At 47.2% G+C, this 21,973-nt stretch overlaps 1 protein-coding gene across 4 annotated transcripts in view; it reads right to left on the bottom strand.

Annotated features, from left to right (window-relative positions):
- Positions 1-1,421: 1,421 nt before the first annotated feature.
- LOC122542973 (actin filament-associated protein 1) overlaps positions 1,422-21,973 on the bottom strand; it is a 76,415-nt gene continuing 55,863 nt past the window's right edge. For 3 of the 4 annotated variants that reach the window (XM_087984265.1, XM_087984267.1, XM_087984268.1), the window contains 6 exons: positions 20,404-20,518; positions 19,173-19,290; positions 15,581-15,718; positions 10,291-10,478; positions 5,859-5,969; positions 1,422-2,988 (listed from right to left, as the gene is read on the bottom strand). In XM_087984265.1, the coding sequence (XP_087840391.1) occupies positions 2,962-2,988; positions 5,859-5,969; positions 10,291-10,478; positions 15,581-15,718; positions 19,173-19,290; positions 20,404-20,518 (697 nt within the window). In that variant the 3' untranslated portion in view covers positions 1,422-2,961. The remainder of the gene's footprint in view (positions 2,989-5,858; positions 5,970-10,290; positions 10,479-15,580; positions 15,719-19,172; positions 19,291-20,403; positions 20,519-21,973) is intronic. The other variant, XM_087984266.1, reaches the window with a different exon arrangement.

Raw genomic sequence — 21,973 nt, 5'->3', positions numbered from 1 at the left:
AGATTTTCCTCGACAATGGAAGCTTCTGTAGCTGTGATACCCTCTCTGATTAGTAGTGCTACATCCCCTCCTCTTTTTTCCCCCCTCCCTATTCTTTTTAAATGCTCTAAACCCTGGAACATCCAGCAACCATTCCTGCCCCTGAGAAACCCATATCTCTGTTATGGCCACAACATCATAGCACCAGGTACTGATCCATGCTCGAAGTTCATCACTTTTATTTCTGATACTCCTTGCGTTAAAGCAACCACACTTTAACTGATCCCTTGGTTCCTTCCCAGGAAAATCCTTCCCACTAGCTGGTCTAACTCTTGCTATTGCCTCATCTGCATCAACTCTCACCTCCGGTATACAGCTCAGGTTCCCATCCCCCTGCCATCCTAGTTTAAACCCTCTCGAACTACTCCAGCAAACCTTCCACCCAGGACATTGGTCCCCTTCCAGTTCAGATGCAACCTGTCCTTCTTGTACAAGTCCCACCTTCCCCAGAAGGCATCCCAAATTATCTACATATCTGAAGCCCTCCCTCCTACACCAGCTGCGCAGTCACGTGTTAAGCTGCGCCCGCTCCCTGTTCCTCGCCTTGCTATCTCGTGGCACCGGTAGTAAACTAGAGAACACTACTCTGTTCGTCTTGCTTTGCAGCTTCCATCCTAACTCCCTGAAATCATTTTTTATATCCTCAATCGTTTTTCTGGCTATATCATTAGTGCCAATATGTAACACGATTTCTGGCTGTTCGCCCTCCCCTTTTAAAACCTTATACACCCGATCGGAGATGTCCCGAACCCTGGCACCAGGGAGGCAACATACCTTCCGGGAATCCCGATCCTGACCACAAAATCTCCTGTAATTTCCCCTAACTATCGAGTCCCCTACCACGAGTACTTTTCTATTCTGCCCCCTTCCCTTCTTTGCCACAGTGTCAGGTTCAGTGCCAGGGAACTGACTACTATGGCTTTCCTCTGGTAGGTCATCCCCCTCCAGCAGTATCCAAAGTGAGGTTTATTGACTGAAAAAAATGAAAATATTGCATTGATGGAGAACCCTTCCTGACCTCAGACTGCCCGAATGTATTTTAGGCCAGTTTAGTACATTTTGGAACCTGGATCCTGTGAGACGTGGCAGCCAATTTGTTGTGCTTTCTCGAGCACTTTAATGCAATTGTGACCAGGCAACTGGTTTCAGTGATGTTGGTTGTGGATAGTGAAGTCAATCAGTCAGGACTGACCCTCTGTCAGGGCAGTGTTCCCTCAGGACTGATCATCAGTCTGACCCTCTGGTTGTACTGTGCTCCCTCCGTGCCGAGTACTGAGGGATGGACTGTCAACTCAGGCTCCCTGAAATCACTTGTGCTTTCACCCATGAAGGCACAATTATCTCCAGTCACCACAAGGTTAAAAAATCATTGCACAACAAAATCATACCATGTTCAATTTATAAACAAATGTAATACAGAGACAAGATGTACAATTCTGATAATTTTATGAGTGTGTTGGTATTGTTCAGTGATATTCAAATTGTTATTTTGCTCCAATATGTGAAATACATGTTTAATTATTGGTGAAACTTGTTTCTTTACTCCTTCTGCAATGTCCCTTGGACAATGAAACGGACTAAGCTGTCTTTCCAGTCTCCTTGATACATGTGGTCATTAAAGCAGGCAGGAACAATCAGTTATTCAGACTGCAGTATCACCAACCCTGACGTCACATGGTGCCTGCATCTATCTTCTGTTTTGGTCACACATTGGCATTCAGCAGTGGTAAATCTGGCTTGAATCTGCCACCCCAAGTGCCCAGTCCACAAGGCTGACAGTGAACATTTCTGCTGCTGATGTGGCTATAATGAGCTTCCTCAGCACCCTAGAGTCATAGAGATCTCCAGCACGGAAACAGACCTTTTGGTCCAACTTGCCTATGCTGACCAAGTATCCTAACCTAATCTAGTCCCATTTGCCAGCAATATTCCTCTTAAACCCTTCCTATTCATATACCCATCCAGATGCCTTTTAAATTGTACCAGCCTCCACCACTTCCTCTGGCAGCTCATTCCATACACGTACCACCCTCTGTATGAAACAGTTGCCTCTTAATTCTTTCTAAATCTTTCCCCTCTCGCCATTAACCTATGCCCTCGACTTCTGCACTCTGCCTGTTTGTTAAGTGAGTTACCACATAGAATCCTAGGAAGTGTTTGCCATCGCCAACTTATCCTTCGTGGGGCATCTCAGCCTTGTTTCTGTTAACTCCAGACAGACTAGGACATAGCGAGGAAGCCCTTTGAAAGGGCGATCGAGCCTGGAGAGCACGTTTATGCTCACTGCAATCAGCATCACCACTTTGCATCAGGACCTTTCAAAGTTTTTAACGTTGTGCATTGAATAAAGGATCAATTGGTCACTCCCTGTTATGTTAAGTTGACCAGAGGGTTGGTGACATCTGTGATTAATTGCTGTGGTCTTGTTGCTGCTGTGGCCTGGGTTGGCAGATGGGGCGGGGGGGGGGGGTGATGGAGGTGGGGCCAAAATATAATTTGGAAACTTGGGAGGGGGGAAAACACACATTTGGTTTAGAAAGTCCTCATTTCCAAAATAAACATGTCATCATTTTGCGTTGACAACATTAGCTCGCATTAAAAGGAAACAGACGCTCTGGAATCAAAGTGATGATATTGTAGGCTTTTGGAATCCAACTGTCCAGTCAGGTCACAGTCCAATTCTTTTTCATCTTATTACAAAGTCACCCTTGATACAGCTCGCAGACTGTAATGGAAACCAGGCCCCTTAGTGGTGTTACGTTTCTTTAAGTGTCAGAGATGACAAGTGAATCCAGTATTGTGTTTTCCTTCGCATGATCCACATGCTGACGCCAATATTTACATTGCCGAAGTTCCGCAAACTCGGCATATTCACATGACGACAGTTCTTTGCAAAATAATTGCATTTTTGCACACGTTTGCTTAGACTGAAGACTTCATTTCCCATTCCTGTAAAGAGAGGAGGACCACGTCAGTGGGGATAGCAAACTGGCGCAGTGAGATGTGTCCCTGATCAATGTGATTGAGATAAAGTGTCAATGAAATAAGCACCCTGGGTCTAAATTCACAGTTTGTGTTTCTCCCGAGCTAAGCACCTGAGCTGAAGGACTGTGGCTTCCAATGCAACAGACCTGCAGAGTTGAAAGAAGAAAGAAAGAAGAAAGAGTTGAAAGAAATAGGAGCGGAGGTGCGCCATTTGGACCATCGAGCCTGCTCCACCATTCAATAAGATCATGGCTGATCTCTACTGGACTCAGCTCCACTTACTGGCCCACTCATCATGGCCCTTAATTGCCTTACTGTTCAAAAGTCTATCTTTTCCTTCAAAACATTCCACAAGGTCGCTCAACTATTACATTCGGCAGGAAATTCCACGGATTCGCAACCCTTTGGGTAAAGGTGTTCTTCCTTGACTCAGTCTGAAATCTGCTCCCCCCTTATTTTGAGGCTGTGCCCCTTATTTTTCGTTCTGTTAGAGTTGCAAAGTTGCCACAAATAGCAATGGCAAAGTGACCATTTTGTGAAGTTCGCTGGACATTGGTCAAAGAGACCAGGGAAAGATTCTATTCTTTACAGTCACTGAGCTGTACAGCATGAAAACAGACCCTTCAGTCCATGTTGACCAGATATCTGAAATTAATCTAGTCCCGTTTGCCAGCATTTGGTCCATAACCCTCTCAACCCTTCCTATTTATATACCTATTCAGATGCCTTTTAAATGTTGTACCAGCCTCAACCACTTCCTCTGGCAGCTCATTCCACACACACACTTCCCTCAGCATGAAAACATTGCTCCTTAGGTCTCTTTCAAATCTTTTTCCCTCCCACCTTAAATCTGTGCCTGCTAGTTTTGGACTCCACCCCAGGGGAAAATACCGTGTCTATTTATCCTATCCATGCCCCCTCATGATTTTGTAAACCTCTATAACGTCACCCCTCAGCCTCCGATGCTCCAGGGAAAACAGCCCCAGCTTATTTAGCCTCTCCCTACAGCTCAAACCCTGACACCCTCCTTGTAAATCTTTTCTGAGCCCTTTCAAGTTTCACAACCTTGTTCCTGCAGCGGGGAGGCCAGAATTGCACGCCAAGTCCCAGAAGTGACCGAACCAATGTCCCGTACGGCCGCACTTTCTTCAACACTTCCGTGTGGTTTCTCACACACCCAAAAGGGGGGGAAATCAAGTCTCAGTTTAATGCCCCCCTTGAAAGACGGTACATCCAACATTACAGCACCCCTAACAGTATTGTGTGAATAGATTTTGCACTCGACTCATGACAGTGGGACCTTAAACCATGACTACAAAAGCAAGATTGCTAACTGCTGAGTCATGCCTGACCCCCTGCTGTGGGATGCACGAGCCGCTTTTGTGAACCAAAAGATTCACTGGCTCAGAAGTTTGATTTTCTTTGCTGTCATAAATCAGCAGAAAGATGATGGAATGGAGTGTGCAGGCCAAAATTGGTGGAGGGGCAGATCGTATTGAGGAGGTAGGGAGGCCGTAGGGAGAGAGTGGGCAAGGAATTTGCAGATGAAATACACTGTGGGAAAGTGTAAGGTCGTGCATTTTGGTCGGGAGAACAGAGACGTTGACTATTTTCTAAACAGGGAGAAAAATTCCGAAATCGGAAGTGCGAAGGGACTTGAGAGTCCTCATTCAGGTTTCCTTTAATGGAAACATGCAGGTTGGGTCAGTTATTAAGGCAAATACAATGTTTACATAGACCTCTGTAAGATTAGATTAGATTCCCAACAGTGTGGAAACAGGCCCTTCGGCCCAACAAGTCCACACCGACCCTCCGAAGAGTAACCCACCCAGACCCATTTCCCTCTGACTAAAGCTTCTAACACTGTGGGCAATTTAGCCTGGCCAATTCACCTGAGCTGCACATCTTTGGACTGTGGGAGGAAACCCACGCAGACACAGGGAGAATGTGCAAACTCCACACAGACAGTCGCCCCGAGGCTGGAATCGAACCTGGGACCCTGGTGCTATGAGCCACTGTGCCACCTGCTGTTGTCATTCATCTTGAGAGGACTAGAATATTAACGTAGGGATGTACTTCTGAGGCTTTATAAGGATCTGGTCAGACTGTATTTAGAGTACTGTGAGCAATTTTGAGCCCCATACCTCAGGAAACATGTATTGGCCCTGGGTCCAGAGGACAATGATACCAGGAATAAAAGGCTTAACATATGGGGATCATTTGAGGACTGTTGGACACTCCTCAATGGAGTCGGGAAGAATGAGGGGAGATCTGATTGAAACTTAGAGAATACTGAACGGCCTGGACAGATTGGACGTTGGGGTGATGTTTCCATTGGCAGGAGAGACGAGGACCCAAGGGCACAGCCTCAGAGCCAAGGGAAGACCGTTTAGAACAGGGAGAAGGAGACACTTCTTTAGCCAGAGAGTGGCGAATCTGTGGAATTCATGACCACAGAAGACTGCGGAGGCCTGGTCACTGAGTATATCTAAAACAGAGAGAGATAAGCTCTTGATTGCTAAGGGGATCAAAGGTTACAGGGAGAAAGCGGGAAAATGGGATTGAGAAGCCTCTCATCCATGATTGAATGGTGGACCAGACCCGCTGGGCTGAATGGCCTAATTTCTGCTCCTCTGGTGTTGTGATCTTAAAATCTCTGACATGTGACAGTTCTGACTAAAAGTGCCACTGACCTGTAAGGCAAATTCTCTTTCTCTCTCCGCAGATGCTCCCCGACCTGCGGATATCCAGCATTCTTCTGTTCTTCCCAAGAGGGATCTCTGAATCGCAGACCAACTCTCAAAGAGATCGTCAAAGAGGTGGGGGATACATACCTTTGTTTTCTGCAGGACTCGGCCCTTTTCAACCACCGTGATGGACGGTGTCCTTCTCAGAGTGCTTTTGGCTGAGGCTGTGCGTCTTAAGATTGGGCTGACTATCGGACCCTGTGAATTGAATGAGAAATGAGCAGTGACATTGATATCAAGTCACAGCAGATTGGCAGCAGCTCTGCGAGACTGACCAGAGCCCAAATGATGGCATTCCATCAAATCTGATTGAGTCTGGCCCGGGTCAAATCAAAAGGCCAGTTATAAATGAATATCAAGAAGAAAATGCAAAAGCTACATTTGTTGCTGGTGAAAAGCTGCCTGTTTAATTGCTCAAAAAACTTGCTCTTTCAGACTCCAACTCCTGTTTAAACTGGTGGAGTTTGGATCTGAACTCAGAGATCCAAGTGAGTGATTAGAGTCCGCATCTGAACAGATGGGAAAAGATTGAAACATTTGCGATGTTAAAATTGAGATTGGGGATTTGGTAGATTTTTAGTCCGAGGAGCAGGTCAGGGATGAGTAAAATGCTGTGAGATATGTCAAACAGCACTGCTTCAAACTCCAATAGATATCTGCTTCTGTTTAAAAATGACGGAGCATTGTGTACGTGTGAAGTTAGTGTCTTGACTGAACTAACAGCGCAAGGCAAAGTAAGGTCACACATTCCTGAGACGAGTGGAGAAATGCTTCAGACTTCCAACCGTCCCACCCTGCTGTCTGTACGGGCCGCTGTCCAGGCCGTCGTGTTTGACAACTCGAGGCCTCAGGTCGTTTACAGCTGTGAGTCCATCTCAGACTGACCTGACTGTCTAACTGTGCTTTCCACAATCCCAGCCCCCAACCCTGCAGGTGCCATGAAAATATGGGTCCCAGATAGTGAGTTCAAGTCCCACTTGAGGATCTGAGTCCTTAATTCAGGCTGATACTCTGAGTGCTCTATTGTGGAAATGCTGTGAGAGGTGTTGTGATTAGATTAGATTCCCCACAGTGTGGAAACAGGCCCTTCAGCCCAACAAGTCCACCCCTCCCCTCCGAAGAGTAACCCACCCAATCCCATTTCCCTCTGACTAATCCATCTAACACTATGGGTAATTTAGCATGGCAAATCCACTCTAACCTGCGCATCCCTGAGCACTATGGGGTAATTTAGCATGGCCAATCCACCCTAACCTGCACATCCCTGGACACTATGGGTAATTTCCCCATGGCCAATCCACCCTGACCTGCACATCTTTGGACTGTGGGAGGAAACCGGAGCACGCGGAGGGAACCCACGCAGACATAGGGAGAAAGTGCAAACTCCACACAGTCAGTCACCCGAGGCTGGAATAGAACCTGGGTCCCTGGCTCCGTGAGGCAGCAGTGCTAACCACTGAGCCACCGTGCCATCCCGTGTCTTTGAAACATGGAAAATTTGAGTCAGGAGGAGGCCATTCAGCCCTTTGAGCCCACTCCCCCATTCAATAAGCTATTGAATAATAGAATTCCAACAGTGTCAGATGAGGCCACTCAGCCCGTCAAATCCACACCGACCATCCCACACAGACCCACCCCCTTAGCCCGTCCCTGTAACCTTGCATTTCCCATGGCTCATCCACCTCACCCACACATTCCTTGGACACCATTGGCAATTTCCCATCGCCAGTCCACCTAACCTGCACATCTTCTGACTGTGGAAGGAAACCGGAGCACACGGAGGAGATCCTCACAGAGACGGGAGAATTTGATCCCATTGTAACCTCAAATCCACGCTCCCATTCACCCCTCATAACAGTTTGGTCACTTGCTTGGCGTAAAATCCATCTATGTGGAGAGTGTGGGTGCTGGAAAAGCACAGCAGGTCAGACAGCATCCGAGGAGCAGGAGAATCGACGTATCGGGCATAAGCCCTTCATCAGGAATGAGGCTTGTGGGCCGAGGGGGCGCTGAGGGGTAAATGGGAGGGGGGTAGGGCTGGGGGGAGTTAGCTGAGAATGCGCTAGGTAGATGAAGGTGGGGGAGAAGGTGCTCGGTCGGAGAGGAGGGTGGAGTGGACAGATGGGAAAGACGATGGACAGGTCAAAAGGGTGGTGCCGAGTTGGAGGCTTGGGACTGGGACCAGGTGGAGGGAAGGGAAATGAGGAAACTGGTGAAATCTGTATTAATCCCGTGGGGTTGCAGGGTCCCAAAGTGGGATATGAGGCGTTCCTTCTCCAGGCGTCAGGTGGTTCGGGTTTGGTGATGGAGGAGGCCCAGGACCTGCATGTCCTTGACAGAGTGGGAGGGGGAGTTGAAGTGTTCAGCCACGGGGCGGAGGGGTTGGTGGGTGCGGGTGTCCCAGAGATGTTCTCTGAAACGATCCGCAAGAAGGCGTCCTGTCTCCCCACTGGAGAAGAGACCACACTGGGTGCAACGGATGCAGTAGGTGACATGTGTGGAATTACAGGTGAATTTCGCTGGGATGTGGAAGGATTCTTTGGGGCCTTGGACGGAGAGAGGGGGAAGGTGTGGGCTCGGTGGCAAGGGAAGGTGCCAGGAGTTGGGGTGGGAGCGATGGATCTAACAAGGGAGTCGCAGAGGGAATGGTCTCTCTGAAACACTGATAGGGGAGGGGAGGGAAATGTATCCCTGGTGGTGGTGGGGTATGTTTGGAGGTGGCGGGAGTGGTGGAGGATAATGCAATGTATACGGAGGTTGGTGGGGTGGAAGGTGAGGATCAGGCGGGTTCTGTTCTTGTTGCGTTGGGAGGGGGGGGGGTTGAAGGGTAGAGGTGTAGGAAATGGTGGAGATGCACTGGAGGGCACCGTCGACCAGGTGGGAGGGGAATTTGCGGATAGGATTTTCTGTGGTGGAATTGGTCATCCTGGGAACAGATGCAACAGAGGCGGAGCACTTCGGAATTAGGGATGGCATTTTCACAGGAGGTAGGGTGGGAGGAGCTGAAGTCCAGGTAGCTGTGGGAGTTGGTGGGTTTGTAGTGGGTGTCCGTGGTTAGTCGGTTGCCGGAGATGGAGGTGGAGAGCTTCAGGAAGGGGAGGGAGGCGTCCACGATGGTCCGGGTGAACTTGAAGTTGGGGTGAAAGGTGTTGTGAATTTACTGAACTGTTCAACCTCCTCGTGGGAACACGAGGTGGTGCTGATACCGTCATTGATATGGCGGAGGAAAAGGTGGGGAATGGTGCTGGTGTAGCTGCGGAAGATGGACTGTTCCACGTACCCAACGATGAGGCAGGTATAGCTGGGGCCCATGCGGGTCCCATGGCTATCCCTTTGGTTTGGAGGAAGTGGGAGGATTGGAAGGAGAAGTTGTTGAGGGTGAGGACAAGTTCAGCCAGGACGGATGTGGGTGTCAAGGCGGGAAAGGAAGAAATGGAGGGCTTGGAGGCCTTGGTCCTGGCGGATAGATGTGTACAGGGACTGGATGTCCATGGTGAAGATCAGGCATAGGGGGTCGGGGAAACAAAAGTTTTGGAGGAGGTGGACGGAGTGGGTGGTGTCCAGAATGTAGGTGGGGAGCACCTGGACCAAGGGGGACAGGACGGTGTCAAGGTATGCAGAGCTGAATTCAGTGGGACAGGAGCAGGCTGAGACACCTTCTCCCCTGCCTTCACCTACTGATTGCATTTGCGGCTGACTTCCCCTCAGCCCCACCCCCCCTTCCAATTATCTCTCAGCATCGCCCCCGCCAACCGGCCCACAAGCCTCATTCCTGATGAAGGGCTTATGCCCAAAATGTCGATTCTCCTGCTCCTCGGATGCTGCCTGACCTGCTGTGCTTTTCCAGCACCACACTCTCGACTCTGATCTCCAGCATCTGCGGTCCGCACTTTCTCTAAGAATCCATCGATCTCTCCCTTAAAGATGGTCAAGGTCTGTCCTTCCATGCCTTTTCAGGACAGGAATTCCAAAGATTCACAACCCTCTGACAGAAACGAAATTCACTTCCTCTTTGTGATAAGTGATTTTTAAACCGTGATCTGGTTTCCCTGTAAGAGGAAACATCCTCTCCACATCTACTCTGTTCAGACCCTTTCATTGCCTCTTACCCTTCGAAACTCATAGCTGGTCCAACTTCCCCTCGTCATCTGCCTGTCCCAGGTTTTATGGATGGGTGATGAAATCAGTCTGCTCTCTCAGATTGATGTGTAAGATTGCGTGGCACTGTTTGAACGGCTCCCCACTATCCCAGCTGATAAATAACTCTCTCCTGACCGCTAATGATTTATTTCATTGCTGATTGTGGTGATTTTCTGTGCCCAAAGTGACATTTCACTCCATCAGAGCAGTCACCATACTTTGAATGCACCTCAGTGGCTGTGAAGCAGTTTGGGGTTGCCCCTGAACTCGTGGCAGGTGCTATATAAATGCAAGCCTTTTTGTTCAGTTACAGGCAGCGTGGGTAGCATTCAAAGCAGAGAAGTCCCCTCCCCTACGCCCTCCAACAACATGTACAGACCTCAGGACTCGCTGCTTCTGAGTTTGAGGAAAACAGAGCCAGAGACTGGCCACAGGATGCCCGTTTCAACGTCTTGCTCAGGGACAGCAGGTTAAGTTCAGATCCCGACTTCACCCTCTCTTTCGCTCTGTACATAGCCTGCTCGAGACGACGGATCTTCTCTTCCAACCTTGGCAGCGCCTTTTTCTCTGCAGCCGAGAACAAACACAGCATGGGGTTACCGTTGCGCACACACGCACACACACACACACAAAGTTAACAAGCTCCCACGCCCTGTCACAAGCGAGTAGGGAGAAGCGAACATAAAGCGAAGCAACTCGTTTAAAGAAATGGGCCTCAGTGCGATGGGGGTCAGAAGCCAACAGCAAGACATAACACTGCCTGCTGACGTGCGCACACGCCCTCTGGGCTGAAAAGCAGGAGGAGCCCCTTCACAAAGGCGCTGGAGAGCTGAGAGCAAACACAGGTCAGACTAGGACATAACATTGTCAGCGAGGGGTCACCATGGGCAGGACAGGTCAGTGACCGATTTCCCATTGGCCTTCAGCTGAAAACAGAGTCACGCGCACAGACACACTCTCTCTCTCACACAGACACACTCTCTCTCACACACACACACACACTCTCTCTCTCACACTGACACACTCTCTCTCACACTGACACACTCTCTCTCACACTCTCTCTCACACACACTGACACTCTCTCACACACACACTGACACACACACACTCTCTCACTCACACACACACACTCTCACGCAGACACTCTTTCTCATTCACACACACTCTCTCACGCACACACACTCTCTCTCTCACTCACACTCTCCCTCACACACACTCTCTCTCATTCACACACACACTCTCTCTCACGCACACACACACTCTCTCTCACACACACACTCTCTCACACTCACACACACTCTCTCACACTTACACTCTCTCTTTCTCACTCACATTCTCTCACACTCGCAGTCTCTCTCTCTCACACATTCTCTCTCTCACTCGCACACACACTCTTTCACTCACACTCTCTCACTCACACACACTCTCACTCACACACTCTCTCTCTCTCACTTGCACACTCACTCACACACTCTAGAACATAGAAGAATACAGCGCAGTACAGGCCCTTTGGCCCTCGATGTTGCGCCGATCCAAGCCCACCTAACCTACACTAGCCCACTATCCTCTATATGCCTATCCAATGCCTGCTTAAATGCCCTCTCTCTCTCTTTCATTCAAACGCTGTCTCTCACTCACACACACCCTCTCTCACTCACACACTCTCTCTCACTCACACACACTCTCTCATTCACACACACTCTCTCACTCTCTCACATACTCTCTCACTCACACACTCTCACTCACACACACTCTCTCTGACTCACACACACACTCTCACCCTCACTCATACACACACACCACGATAAACACCTCTCCCCTTCCCCCTCTTAAACCCTTTTCTGTCTCAGAATGCTTGTCCAGTACTGGACTGGAAAACATTTTCTCCAGCTAAGTATCGGGAAACCTGAAGCAATTGTCTCTGCCACACTCTGTTTCTTCACCACCAGCTCTTAGCCATCATAGGTGGCACAGTGGCTCAGTGGTTAGCCCTACAGCCTCACAGCACCAGGGACCCACGTTCGATTCCAGCCTTGGGCGACTGTCTGTGTGTGGAGTTAGCACATTCTCGCCGTGTCTGCGTGGGTTTCCTCCGTGTGCTCCGGTTTCCTCCCACAGTCCAAAGACGTGCAGGTTAGAGGTTAGATGACCGTAGTGTTAGGTGCATTAGTCAGAGGGAAGTAGGTCTGGGTGGGTTACTCTTTGGAGGGTTGGTGTGGACTTGTTGGGCCAAAGGGCCTGTTGGGAATCTAATCTAATCTTAGTTTTGTCCCTTTCCATGGAAACTGAGCTGAGACCGTTCTCTATGTTTGATGTTGTACCTAACCCTGAAATGTGCTTGAGCCTCTAACCCAAGACCATCCTATTTCGACCTCGGTGACTTCAGCCAACTGCCCCCTCTTGATCTCACCTGAGCCCTGAGCCCTGCCTTTGTTCCCTCGACCTTTGACTATTCCAACAGATTCCCTCCCAGCTTCCATCTTCCGTGAACTTGAGCTCGCCCAAAAACTCTGTTGTTTGTACCCAAACTGGCATCGAGTCTCATTCACTTGTCACTCCTACATTTTTCAAAATGTAAGCTTTTGTGGGATGTGAGCATCACTGGCAAAGCCAGGATTGATTGCCCACCCTGTCCCTGACTTATATTCGTTTCTTATAAGCAATGGCTCATTTTGTAAAATTCCATTCTTGGCTGTAGGTTTGCTCGCTGAGCTTGGAGGTTCATTTCCAGGCGTTTCGTTACCTCACTAGGTAACATCTTCAGTGGGCCTCTGTGAAGCAATGCTGAAAATTCCTGCTTACTATTTATATGTTTGGGTTTATTTGGGTTGGTGATGTCATTTCCTGTTGTGAAGTCACTTTCTGTTGCTTTTCTCAGGGGGTGGTAGATGGGGGTCTAACTCGATGTGTTTGGTGATAGAGTTCCAGTTGGAATGCCAAGCTTCTAGGAATTCCTGTGCGTGTCTTTGTTGGGCTTGTCGTAGGATGGATGTGTTGTCCCAGTCGAAGTGGTGTCCTTCCTCATCCGTATGTGAGGATACTAGTGAGAGAGGGTCATGTCTTTTTGTGGCTAGTTGCTGTTTATGTAAGTTGTTGGCTAGTTTTCTACCTGTTTGCCCAATGTAGTGTTTTTTACAGTCCTTGCACGGTATTTTGTAAATGACGTTAGTTTTGCTCATTGTCTGTATATTCTTGCTTTCCATTCTTGCTTTCAAATCTCCCTATCTCTGTCATCCCCTCCATCCCCAACCAACCTTCAACAATCTCCAGATTCCCTTGAATCCTTGCTTCTTCCCATATCCATAATTTTATTTGCTCTGTTTATGGAGAATATGGAGATACAGGCTACTAGATTAGATGGGATTGCTGTTGACAAAGAGGAGGTTTTAGCAATTTTAGAAGATCTGAAAATAAATAAGACCCCTGGGCCAGATGGAATTTATCCTTGGATTCTCTGGGAAGCCAGGGAGGAGATTGCAGAGCCTTTGGCTTTGATCTTTATGTCATCATTGTCTACGGGAATAGTGCCAGCAGACTGAAGGATAGCAAATATTGTTCCCTTGTTTAAGGAAGGGAGTCGGGACAACCCTGCTATTTATAGGCCAGTGACTTTTACTTTGGTTGTGGGTAAGATGTTGGAAAAGGATATAAGAGATAGAATTTATAATCATCTGGAAAGGAATAATTTGATTAGGGATGGTCAACACAGTTTTGCGAAGGGTAGGTCGTGCCTAACTGAGCTTCGTGCGTTCTTCGAGAAGGTGACAAAACAGGTGGATGAAGGTAAGGTGGTTGATGTGTTTTTGGACTTCAGTAAGGCATTTGATAAGGTTCAATATGGAAGGCATTTGCACAAAATACAGAGTTTCGGGATTGAAGCTGATTTAGTGGTTTGCATCGGAAATTGGCGAGCTGAAAGAAGACAGAGGGTGGTGGTTGATGGGAAATGTTCACCCTGGAGCTCACTTACCAGTGGTGTGCCACTGGGATCTGTTTTGGGGCCCTTGCTGTTTGTCATTTTTATACATAACCTGGATGCGGGCATCCAGAATGGGTTAGTAAATTTGCGGTTGACATTAAGGTAGGCAGCGTTGTGGATAGTGCTGAAGGATGTTGTGGGTTACAGAGGGACATCGATAAGATGCAGAGCTGGGCTGAGAAGTCACAAATGGAGTTTAATGCGGAAAACTGTGAGGTAGTTCACTTCTGAAGAAGTAACAGGAATGCAGAATACTGGGCTAATGGTAAAATTCTTGCCAGTGTAGATGAAAAGAGAGATCTCGGTGTCCAGGTGCATAAATCCCTGAAAGTTGCCACCCAGGTTGATAGGGTTGTTAAGAATACATATGGTGTTGGCATTTATTGGTAGAGGGATTGAGTTTCAGAGCCATGAGGTCATGCTTCAGCTGGACAAGACACTGGTAAGGCCGCACCTGGAGTATTGCGTGGAGTTCTGGACACCGCATTATAGGAAGGATGTGGAAGCTTTGGAAAGGGTTCAGAGGAGATTTACTAGGATGTTGCCTGGTATGGAAAGAAGGTCTTATGAGGGAATGCTGAGGGAACCGAGGCTGTTTTCATTGGAGAGAAGAAGGTTGAGAGGTGACTTAATCGAGACGTGTACGATAACCAGAGGGTGAAATAGAGTGGTCAGTGAGAGCCTTTTTCCTCAGATGGTGAAGGCTAATGTGAGGGGACACAGTTTTAAGACAGATAACAGGGGTAGTTTCTTTACTCAGAGAGTAGTAGGGGCGTGGAATGGCCTGCCTGCAACATTAGTAGACTCACCGACGTTAAGGGCATTTAAATGGGCATTGGACATACATATGGAAAATAACAGAACGGTGTAGGTTAGATGGGCATCAGATTAGTTTCACAGGTCCTTGATGTGGCTCCGAAGTAACATTTCGGGGTGCTTGCCCAGGTTAAAAATCCGATAAAAATGCAAATTGTTCATATTGCTGCTGGGACACAAGGCTTCCAAAATGAGTTCTGTAATCAATTAGGAAATTACCATGAGCATTTTAATCATAGACGGCTCCAGCACAGGGAGAAGCCATTCAGTCCGTTTGATTCCATGTTCGTCAATAAAGAAGGAACTACTGGAATACCTCGAATGGGAATGGCCTGGGAGGCTACGGCAATGCAATTGAATATCTAAATCCTGCTTAAATGTTAGGAGAGTTTCTGAATCAACCACTCTTTCAGGCAACAAATTCCAGACTGCAATCACTCTGAGTGACAGACATTTTCCTTCTCAACTCTCCTCTTAGCCTTTAATCTATGCCCCTGTTCACTGACTCCTCCTATCCATAGAAAATATTGCTTTCTGTCCACTCTATCCATATCCCTCATTATCCTCTACATCTCAAACAGGTTCCCTCTGAAAGTTCGCTTCTGCGACGCTTGCTTATCCAACCTTTGCTCATTACCGGACAAACCAATCCAGACAGCATCCTGGTAAATCTCCTCTCACCCCTCTCCATGCAATCCCTTCCTTCCCATAATGTGGTGACCGGAACTGCTGTCTCTAACCTGCACTCGCTTTGAACATGACTTACACATTTATCTTATCTGTTTACTGCCTCCATCACCAAATGTGACGGAGTTGGTCAGCACAGTGACAAATCACACAAGCCCTTGCGGCAGACATTATGGTCTCTGCTTACCAGACAGGATATCCATTGCCTCTTTGAAATCCTTCTTGTCTGTCTGCGTCGCTTGATTTCTGAAAGGCTCCTTTTCAGCTCCGCATGTTTTGATTTCAAAGTCGCTCCAAGATTTTAAAAAGTTGGTTTCACGAAACACTATCGGGGAAACAACACAGAAATTGCAAGTATTTCATCCAGCAGAGTCCCTTGCTGTTTCACCTCTCCATCATCCTTTTCAGACTGAATAAATCACTGCCCAGCTACAAGTGTGTTCCATCCGCACATTCATCTGGGTGACACAAGTGGGAATTGAAAATACCTGCATTGAGTAGCGACAACAACTTGAGGTGTTGCCAGAAAGGAAACTTTTATCGGTGCCTACTTCTTCATTTCATGGGCCCACAGTAACTGGAGGGAGGCGATGGTATTATCATTAGACTATTAATCCAGAAACCCAGCGTAATGTTGAGGATCTAAAATCTTGATTTAGGCTGTTGTCAGGAGCAATCATTTAATGCATGCTTTTGCTGACGACAAAATGGCGTCTCAGTGCAAGTAACATAATAAAATGGCTTCAGGCTGCATGTTAACACTGTGTTTAAAATGGCTTCTCACCCTGCTGAAAGCTGTATTCCTGCCTTGCTGAGCTAACTGAATCAAAGATAAAGCAGAACAATGGACTCTTCACAGTATGGAATTAACAAAGCTCGATAGGACGTTACGAACCGTCCCAGCTCACCTTGAAATGCAGGTGTGAAGAGATAATGTGTGTGAAACAACTTTGTTTCCCAGGAAATATCATTGGGTTAACCTGCTGTCCATAATGTCATTTTATTGGATTTACTCTGCAATTAAGGCTGTACTATTTCAGAAGAAACATACAAAAGTTGCCTTTGTTCCAAGGGAATTGCGCAGTTTCTCCAAGGAACACAGAAGCTTTTAACCTCTGTGTTGCTGGACAAACCTGTGCCCAGCCGTTACTAATTAAAGTGTGAAATCTTGCTGAAGCAGACCATAGTTCTGTTGCTTAATTGACCGATCAGGGAACCGAGAGACCCCTCCCAGGGGTTGAGATCTTCAATGTCCTGGGGAACTTGGGTTTGGATCCCACGATGGTGGAATTTGAATCTGGAATTAAGAATTTAATGACGACCAAGAACCCATTGTCACTTGTCAGAAAAAACCCCATCTGGTTCAATGATGTCCCTTCGGAAGATAAGCATCTGGTCCAGTCTACATCTGAGTCAGACCCACGATCAATGTGGGTGACTCTTAAACTGCCCTCTGGGCAATTAGGGACAAGCAATAATGTTGGCCTAGCCAGTGACTCCCTCTTCCCGTGAATGAAGAGAAAAACGTGAAGCATCTACCCTGCTCAGGAGCAGCAGTTGAATACCACCTCTCAAACGCAATGCAGAAAGTTGCCCAAGATCTTGAAATAGCATCTTCCAAACCCAGGGCCCCTTCAATCCAGAACGACAAGGGCAGCAGATACATGGGAACTGCAGGTTCCCCTCCAAGCCATGTATATCACCGTCTGTTCACTGACACTGGGCCAAAATCCTGGATTTCCCTTCCTAACGACATTGGTGGGGGGGGGGGGGGGGGGGGGGATCTACCTATGGGGACTGCACTGTCAACTGACCACCATCTTCCCAAAGGGGCAACTCACACGCACGGGCTCTGTCAGCAACAGCCAAGTCCCATGAGGGAACAAATTTTAAAAAAATGTTCCGACCAGCAATGCTCATCAAAGCGTCACACAGATAGGTCACTGCTTCTGGCTTTGTGCCTGCAATTCAGTTTCGCCCAGTCCCAGCTTTGTTCATTCAGAGAATGCGAGCGTCGCTGACAAGGCCAGCAATTATCGCCAGTTGCGAATGAGCCTGGAGAAGACGCTGGTGGGTTGACCTGCTTCAGTCACGTGACATGGATACACCCATGGTGAATTTTCCTGTGATTCAACTTCTCCAGGAAAGAGTGTTGTGAAACTTAAGAGGGTGCGGAAAGGATTTACGAGAATGTTGACAGCTTTGGAGGGTTTGAGCCAGAGGGAGAGGCTGAATAGGCTGGGGCTGTTTTCCCTGGAGCATCAGAGGCTGAGGGGGTGACCTTATAGAGGTTTATAAAATCGTGAGGGGCAGAGTTAGGGTGAATAGCCAGGGTCGTTTTCATAGGGTGGGGGAGTCCAAAACAAGAAGATATCACCCCAAAGTGAGAGGGGAAAGATTTAAAAAGGAATAACATTTTCATGAAGAGAGCGGTGCTTGTATGGATTGAGCTGCCACAGGAAGTGGTGGAAGCTGGCATAATTACAACATTTAAAAGGCATCTTGATGGGTTAATGAAACAGAGGGTTTAGAGGGATATGGGTCAAAAGCTGACAAATGGGACTAGATCAGAATGGGATGTCTAGTCAGTGTGGATGAGTTAGACGAAAGGGTCTGCTTCCATGCTGTATGCTCTATAACTGGGTGCTCCATTTCGGAGGACAATTAACAGTAACCGCATTGCTGTAGATTTGGAGTTACGTATCGGCGAGGTCAGGTAGGGACTGAAAATTTCCTTCACTGAAGGACACGAATGAATCAGATGGGTTTTTACAACAATATGAAGTTTGTCTTTGCTTCCACTTTATTGTCTGTGCAGAAAATTCCATTTTGATAATTCAATTTTGGTCTGTTGCCTTTTCATGAAAAACTACACCTCAGCAAATAACCTCAGTAGAGAAAAAGAAGTTTCTCAGAGATATCTAACTTTATTTAAAACTTGACTAGATTCCCTTCAGTGTGGAAACAGGCCCTTCGGCCCAACCCGACCCTCCGAAGAGTAACCCACCCACACCCATTTCCCTCTGACTAATGCACCTAGCACTCTGGGCAATTTAGCATGGCCAATTCACCTAACCTGCACATCTTTAGACTGTGGGAGGAAACCCACGCAGAACACGGGGAGAAGGTGCAAACTCCACACAGACAGTCGCCCGAGGCTGGAATCGAACCTGGGGCCCTAGTACTGTGAGGCGGCAGTGCTAACTGCTGAGCCACCGTGCCACCCATAATGTATTGAAAGTTCCAGAGTAGTTAGAGTAATGAACCCCTCCACCTCGAGTACACGTTCTCATCCTTGCATCAGCTCGTGTTAAAAGTTCTCACAGAGAAGCTCACAAATGAGTTAATTAGCTGACATTTTCTGCGCCTGAGAGATTATAATCTTGTCCCTCAATAGGTTCAACAGTAATACTATCGCAAAGGGTGACCTCCCAGTTCAAAACACTCTTTACTTGGACTAACATGCTTCAAGAGCAGATTTCATCGCTGAAGATCAGTTTATCACATCTCTTTCCTGCCTGGTTTAGTGACCTCTGTGTTATTAATGGACGAGTATTTTATTGGGATTCATTAACTGAATTGGAATTCCTCTAGCTGTTGGGTGTGATTTTAACCCCCGGTGTTTTAGTCCAGGCCTCTGTATTGCCAGTTACAACCACAATGTTACCATCCTCCCTACTGATATATGGAATGTTGATTGTTTTCAGATTGACCTCAGCAAGACATGGGACAGGATAGTTGAAGGGAGGAGCTAAACAGAATGCCCAGCCAACACTTACCACTTGGCAGGGTGCTATATCTTGCCGGATTATTGTTGTTTGTACTGCTGCAATGTTCCCTGTCTTGAAATGTTGCGCCTTCTCTGTTCACTACTTCACGGCTTGGCCAGTTGACCCTCTGCAGGAAACAAACAGATGGAAAGAATGGCCCTCATCTCTGATCTGCTGCTCTTTACTGAGGATCAGGCCCGGCAATGCAGTGAGCTCATTCTCAGTCGTCAAGGGAGACGAGACCTCGCTTAATCTCAACTGAGCTCACCTCAAATCTGGGAACAACAGACCAGGAATGGTCCAGAGTTGCGTGTTCGGAAAACTATATCAAGTTCCTTAAATTGGAACGCTGTACCAGTGAGTAACGCAACTGCACCAACCTATTATCGCTATTGCTGTTTCTGTTCAACCACAGAATGGCTCCACCTTAACCGTGATGGATTAGGTGTTAGGAATGCGCGGGAACAAGATGGAGGACACAAAGGTACTGCAAGGAGGTAAAAACTCAGGTGGTTCAAGTGCTGTGTAGCAAGTGTCTTGTCCATGATTGCCAAGTGTGTTTCAAGCAAAAAATGTACAAGAAAGTTCTTTCTGAACAATTAATTCTTGCAATGTGAGATGCACTGGCAATCCATAGACCCATCGGGCAGATGCTGGAAATCAGAGTTTAGATCAGAGTGGTGCTGGAAAAGCGCAGCAGGTCAAGCAGCATCCGAGGAGCAGGAAAATCGATGTTTCGGGCAAAAGCCCTTCATCAGGAATGGAGGCAGGGAGTCTCCACCCTGGAGGCTCCCTGCCTTCATTCCTGATGAAGGGCTTTTGCCCGAAACGTCGATTTTCCTGCTCCTCGGATGCTGCCTGACCTGCTGCGCTTTTCCAGCACCACAGTCTAATCTAGACTCCGTAGACCCATAGCTGATGCAACTAACGGCTTCTCAGGCCCTTTCAAAGGACCTTTTAAAAAGGTGGGGGACTGATGTGACTTCTCTGGGTCAGGCCAAAAGGTTTCCTCTTCTAAAGAAACAATGACAATTCAACTGTCACATATACTGAGACCCAGTTTCTAAATTCTACATTTGGTAAAACGAATGAGTTCAGATTTTGCCCTGAAATTTGATCTTGCTTTTCTTTCGCATTATAAATCTTAGTACACTCCCTCCACTCCTCTGCTTCTCCACAGCAAGATCAATCTCAGCACCTCTTTCTCGTGAAGTGCTTACGTCCTTGTTTTCAGACCTACCGTCTGTTGAGTGGCTCCCGAGCTCCTGTCTTCTAGAGCGTTCTGACCGGACACTTGGCCGAATGGGTCATCCATGTACGTGTTGGGAGTGGTGATTCGTCGCTGAAGCAAACCACTGAGAACAATGAAAACATCACATTGAGCCAACAACCATTCTGCACAGCTCCTCCTCAGCACATTTTAGTGACATTCAGTCGTATCAGCGAGATGGTATTGCAGAGTCTGATCTCAACAAGGAGACTGGGGAAAATTTCACTCCAACTCCGAAAGGTGCATTAAAGCCCCTTGGATCCTCGAGACCAGAAACAAGAGGAGATGTAGTCAATCGTTTTTGGATCCCGGAAACTCTTTGACAGCAAGTTCCAAAATTCAGGACTGAATGTTTGTATTCCAAAGAGCGAGGACCATTCAGCCCCTTGAATCTGATCTGCCATTCAATGTGGTCAAAGTTGATCAATGAATTTACTCCATGTATCCACCTTTGACTTTATTCCAACGGACAATAAATATTTACGGAAGGTCTTATGAGAAAAGGCTGAGGGAACTGAGGCGGTTTTCGTTGGAGAGACGAAGGTTGAGAGGTGACTTAATCGAGTCTATAAGATAATCAGAAGGTTAGATAGGATGGATAGTGAGAGTCCTTTTCCACGGATGGTGATGGCTAGCATGAGAGGACATAGCTTTAACTTGAGGGATGATAGATTTAGGACAGATATCAGAGATAGTTTCTTTACTCAGAGTAGTAGGGGCATGGAACTCTACCAGAGTTTGCAACAGTGGTAGACTCACCAACGTTAAGCGCATTTAAATGGCATTGGACATGCAAATGGATAATAATGGAACGGTGTAGATTAGATGGGCATCAGATTAATGTTGCCAGTTGGTGCAACATCGAGGGCTGAAGGGCCTGTACTAGCTGTAACGTTCTATGCTCTATTTAACAATCCCTGATTTAAAATGAATAGTTATCTATCATTAACCGCTGATTGCAGAAGAGAGTTGCAAATTTACACCATATATTGTGTTATATTTTATCTGAGTTTCACTCTTGAAAGGTCTAACGCAGAGTTTTAGACCTCTGGTTCGAGATTTGAAATGGCTTCTCCCTCCTTTTATCCTGTCCGATCAAATCCCCCTTTCATTCTCAAAATTTGAGGGGATACAGCTTCCACTTGTTGAATCTCTCCTCAGCTCTCAACACGTGGAGGCCAGCTATCATTCTGGTAAACCGACACTGAACTCTCTTCATATCCGAAAGTGTAATGCCCAGAACTGCTCAAAGATATGATCTCACTGGCGTTTTGTGTCGCTGTAAGACTTATACCCTTCCTGTATACCTTCGAGATCTCTAAATGTCAAGGTCAACACCCCATTTATCATTTTTGGTGTATCTCTCAACCTGTTTATCATGTTTTACTCGTGTATCTACCTGGACTATCAAGTCACTTTGAATCCACACTGTTTCTGACTTCTCACCATTTCACACCGGATCCTGTTTTATTCATTTTTAATTCAAAGTAGATCACACATGCCTACCTTGAAATCCACTGTCCATTCAGTTAATCTAAGA

This window comes from Chiloscyllium plagiosum, unplaced genomic scaffold (assembly GCF_037043375.1).
Source record: "Chiloscyllium plagiosum isolate Xiang-an unplaced genomic scaffold, Cpla_swu_hap1 HiC_scaffold_48, whole genome shotgun sequence".
Classification (NCBI taxonomy): Eukaryota; Metazoa; Chordata; class Chondrichthyes; order Orectolobiformes; family Hemiscylliidae; genus Chiloscyllium; species Chiloscyllium plagiosum.
Note: the sequence above shows the minus strand (reverse complement) of the source record. Positions and strands in the feature narration are given on the sequence as shown.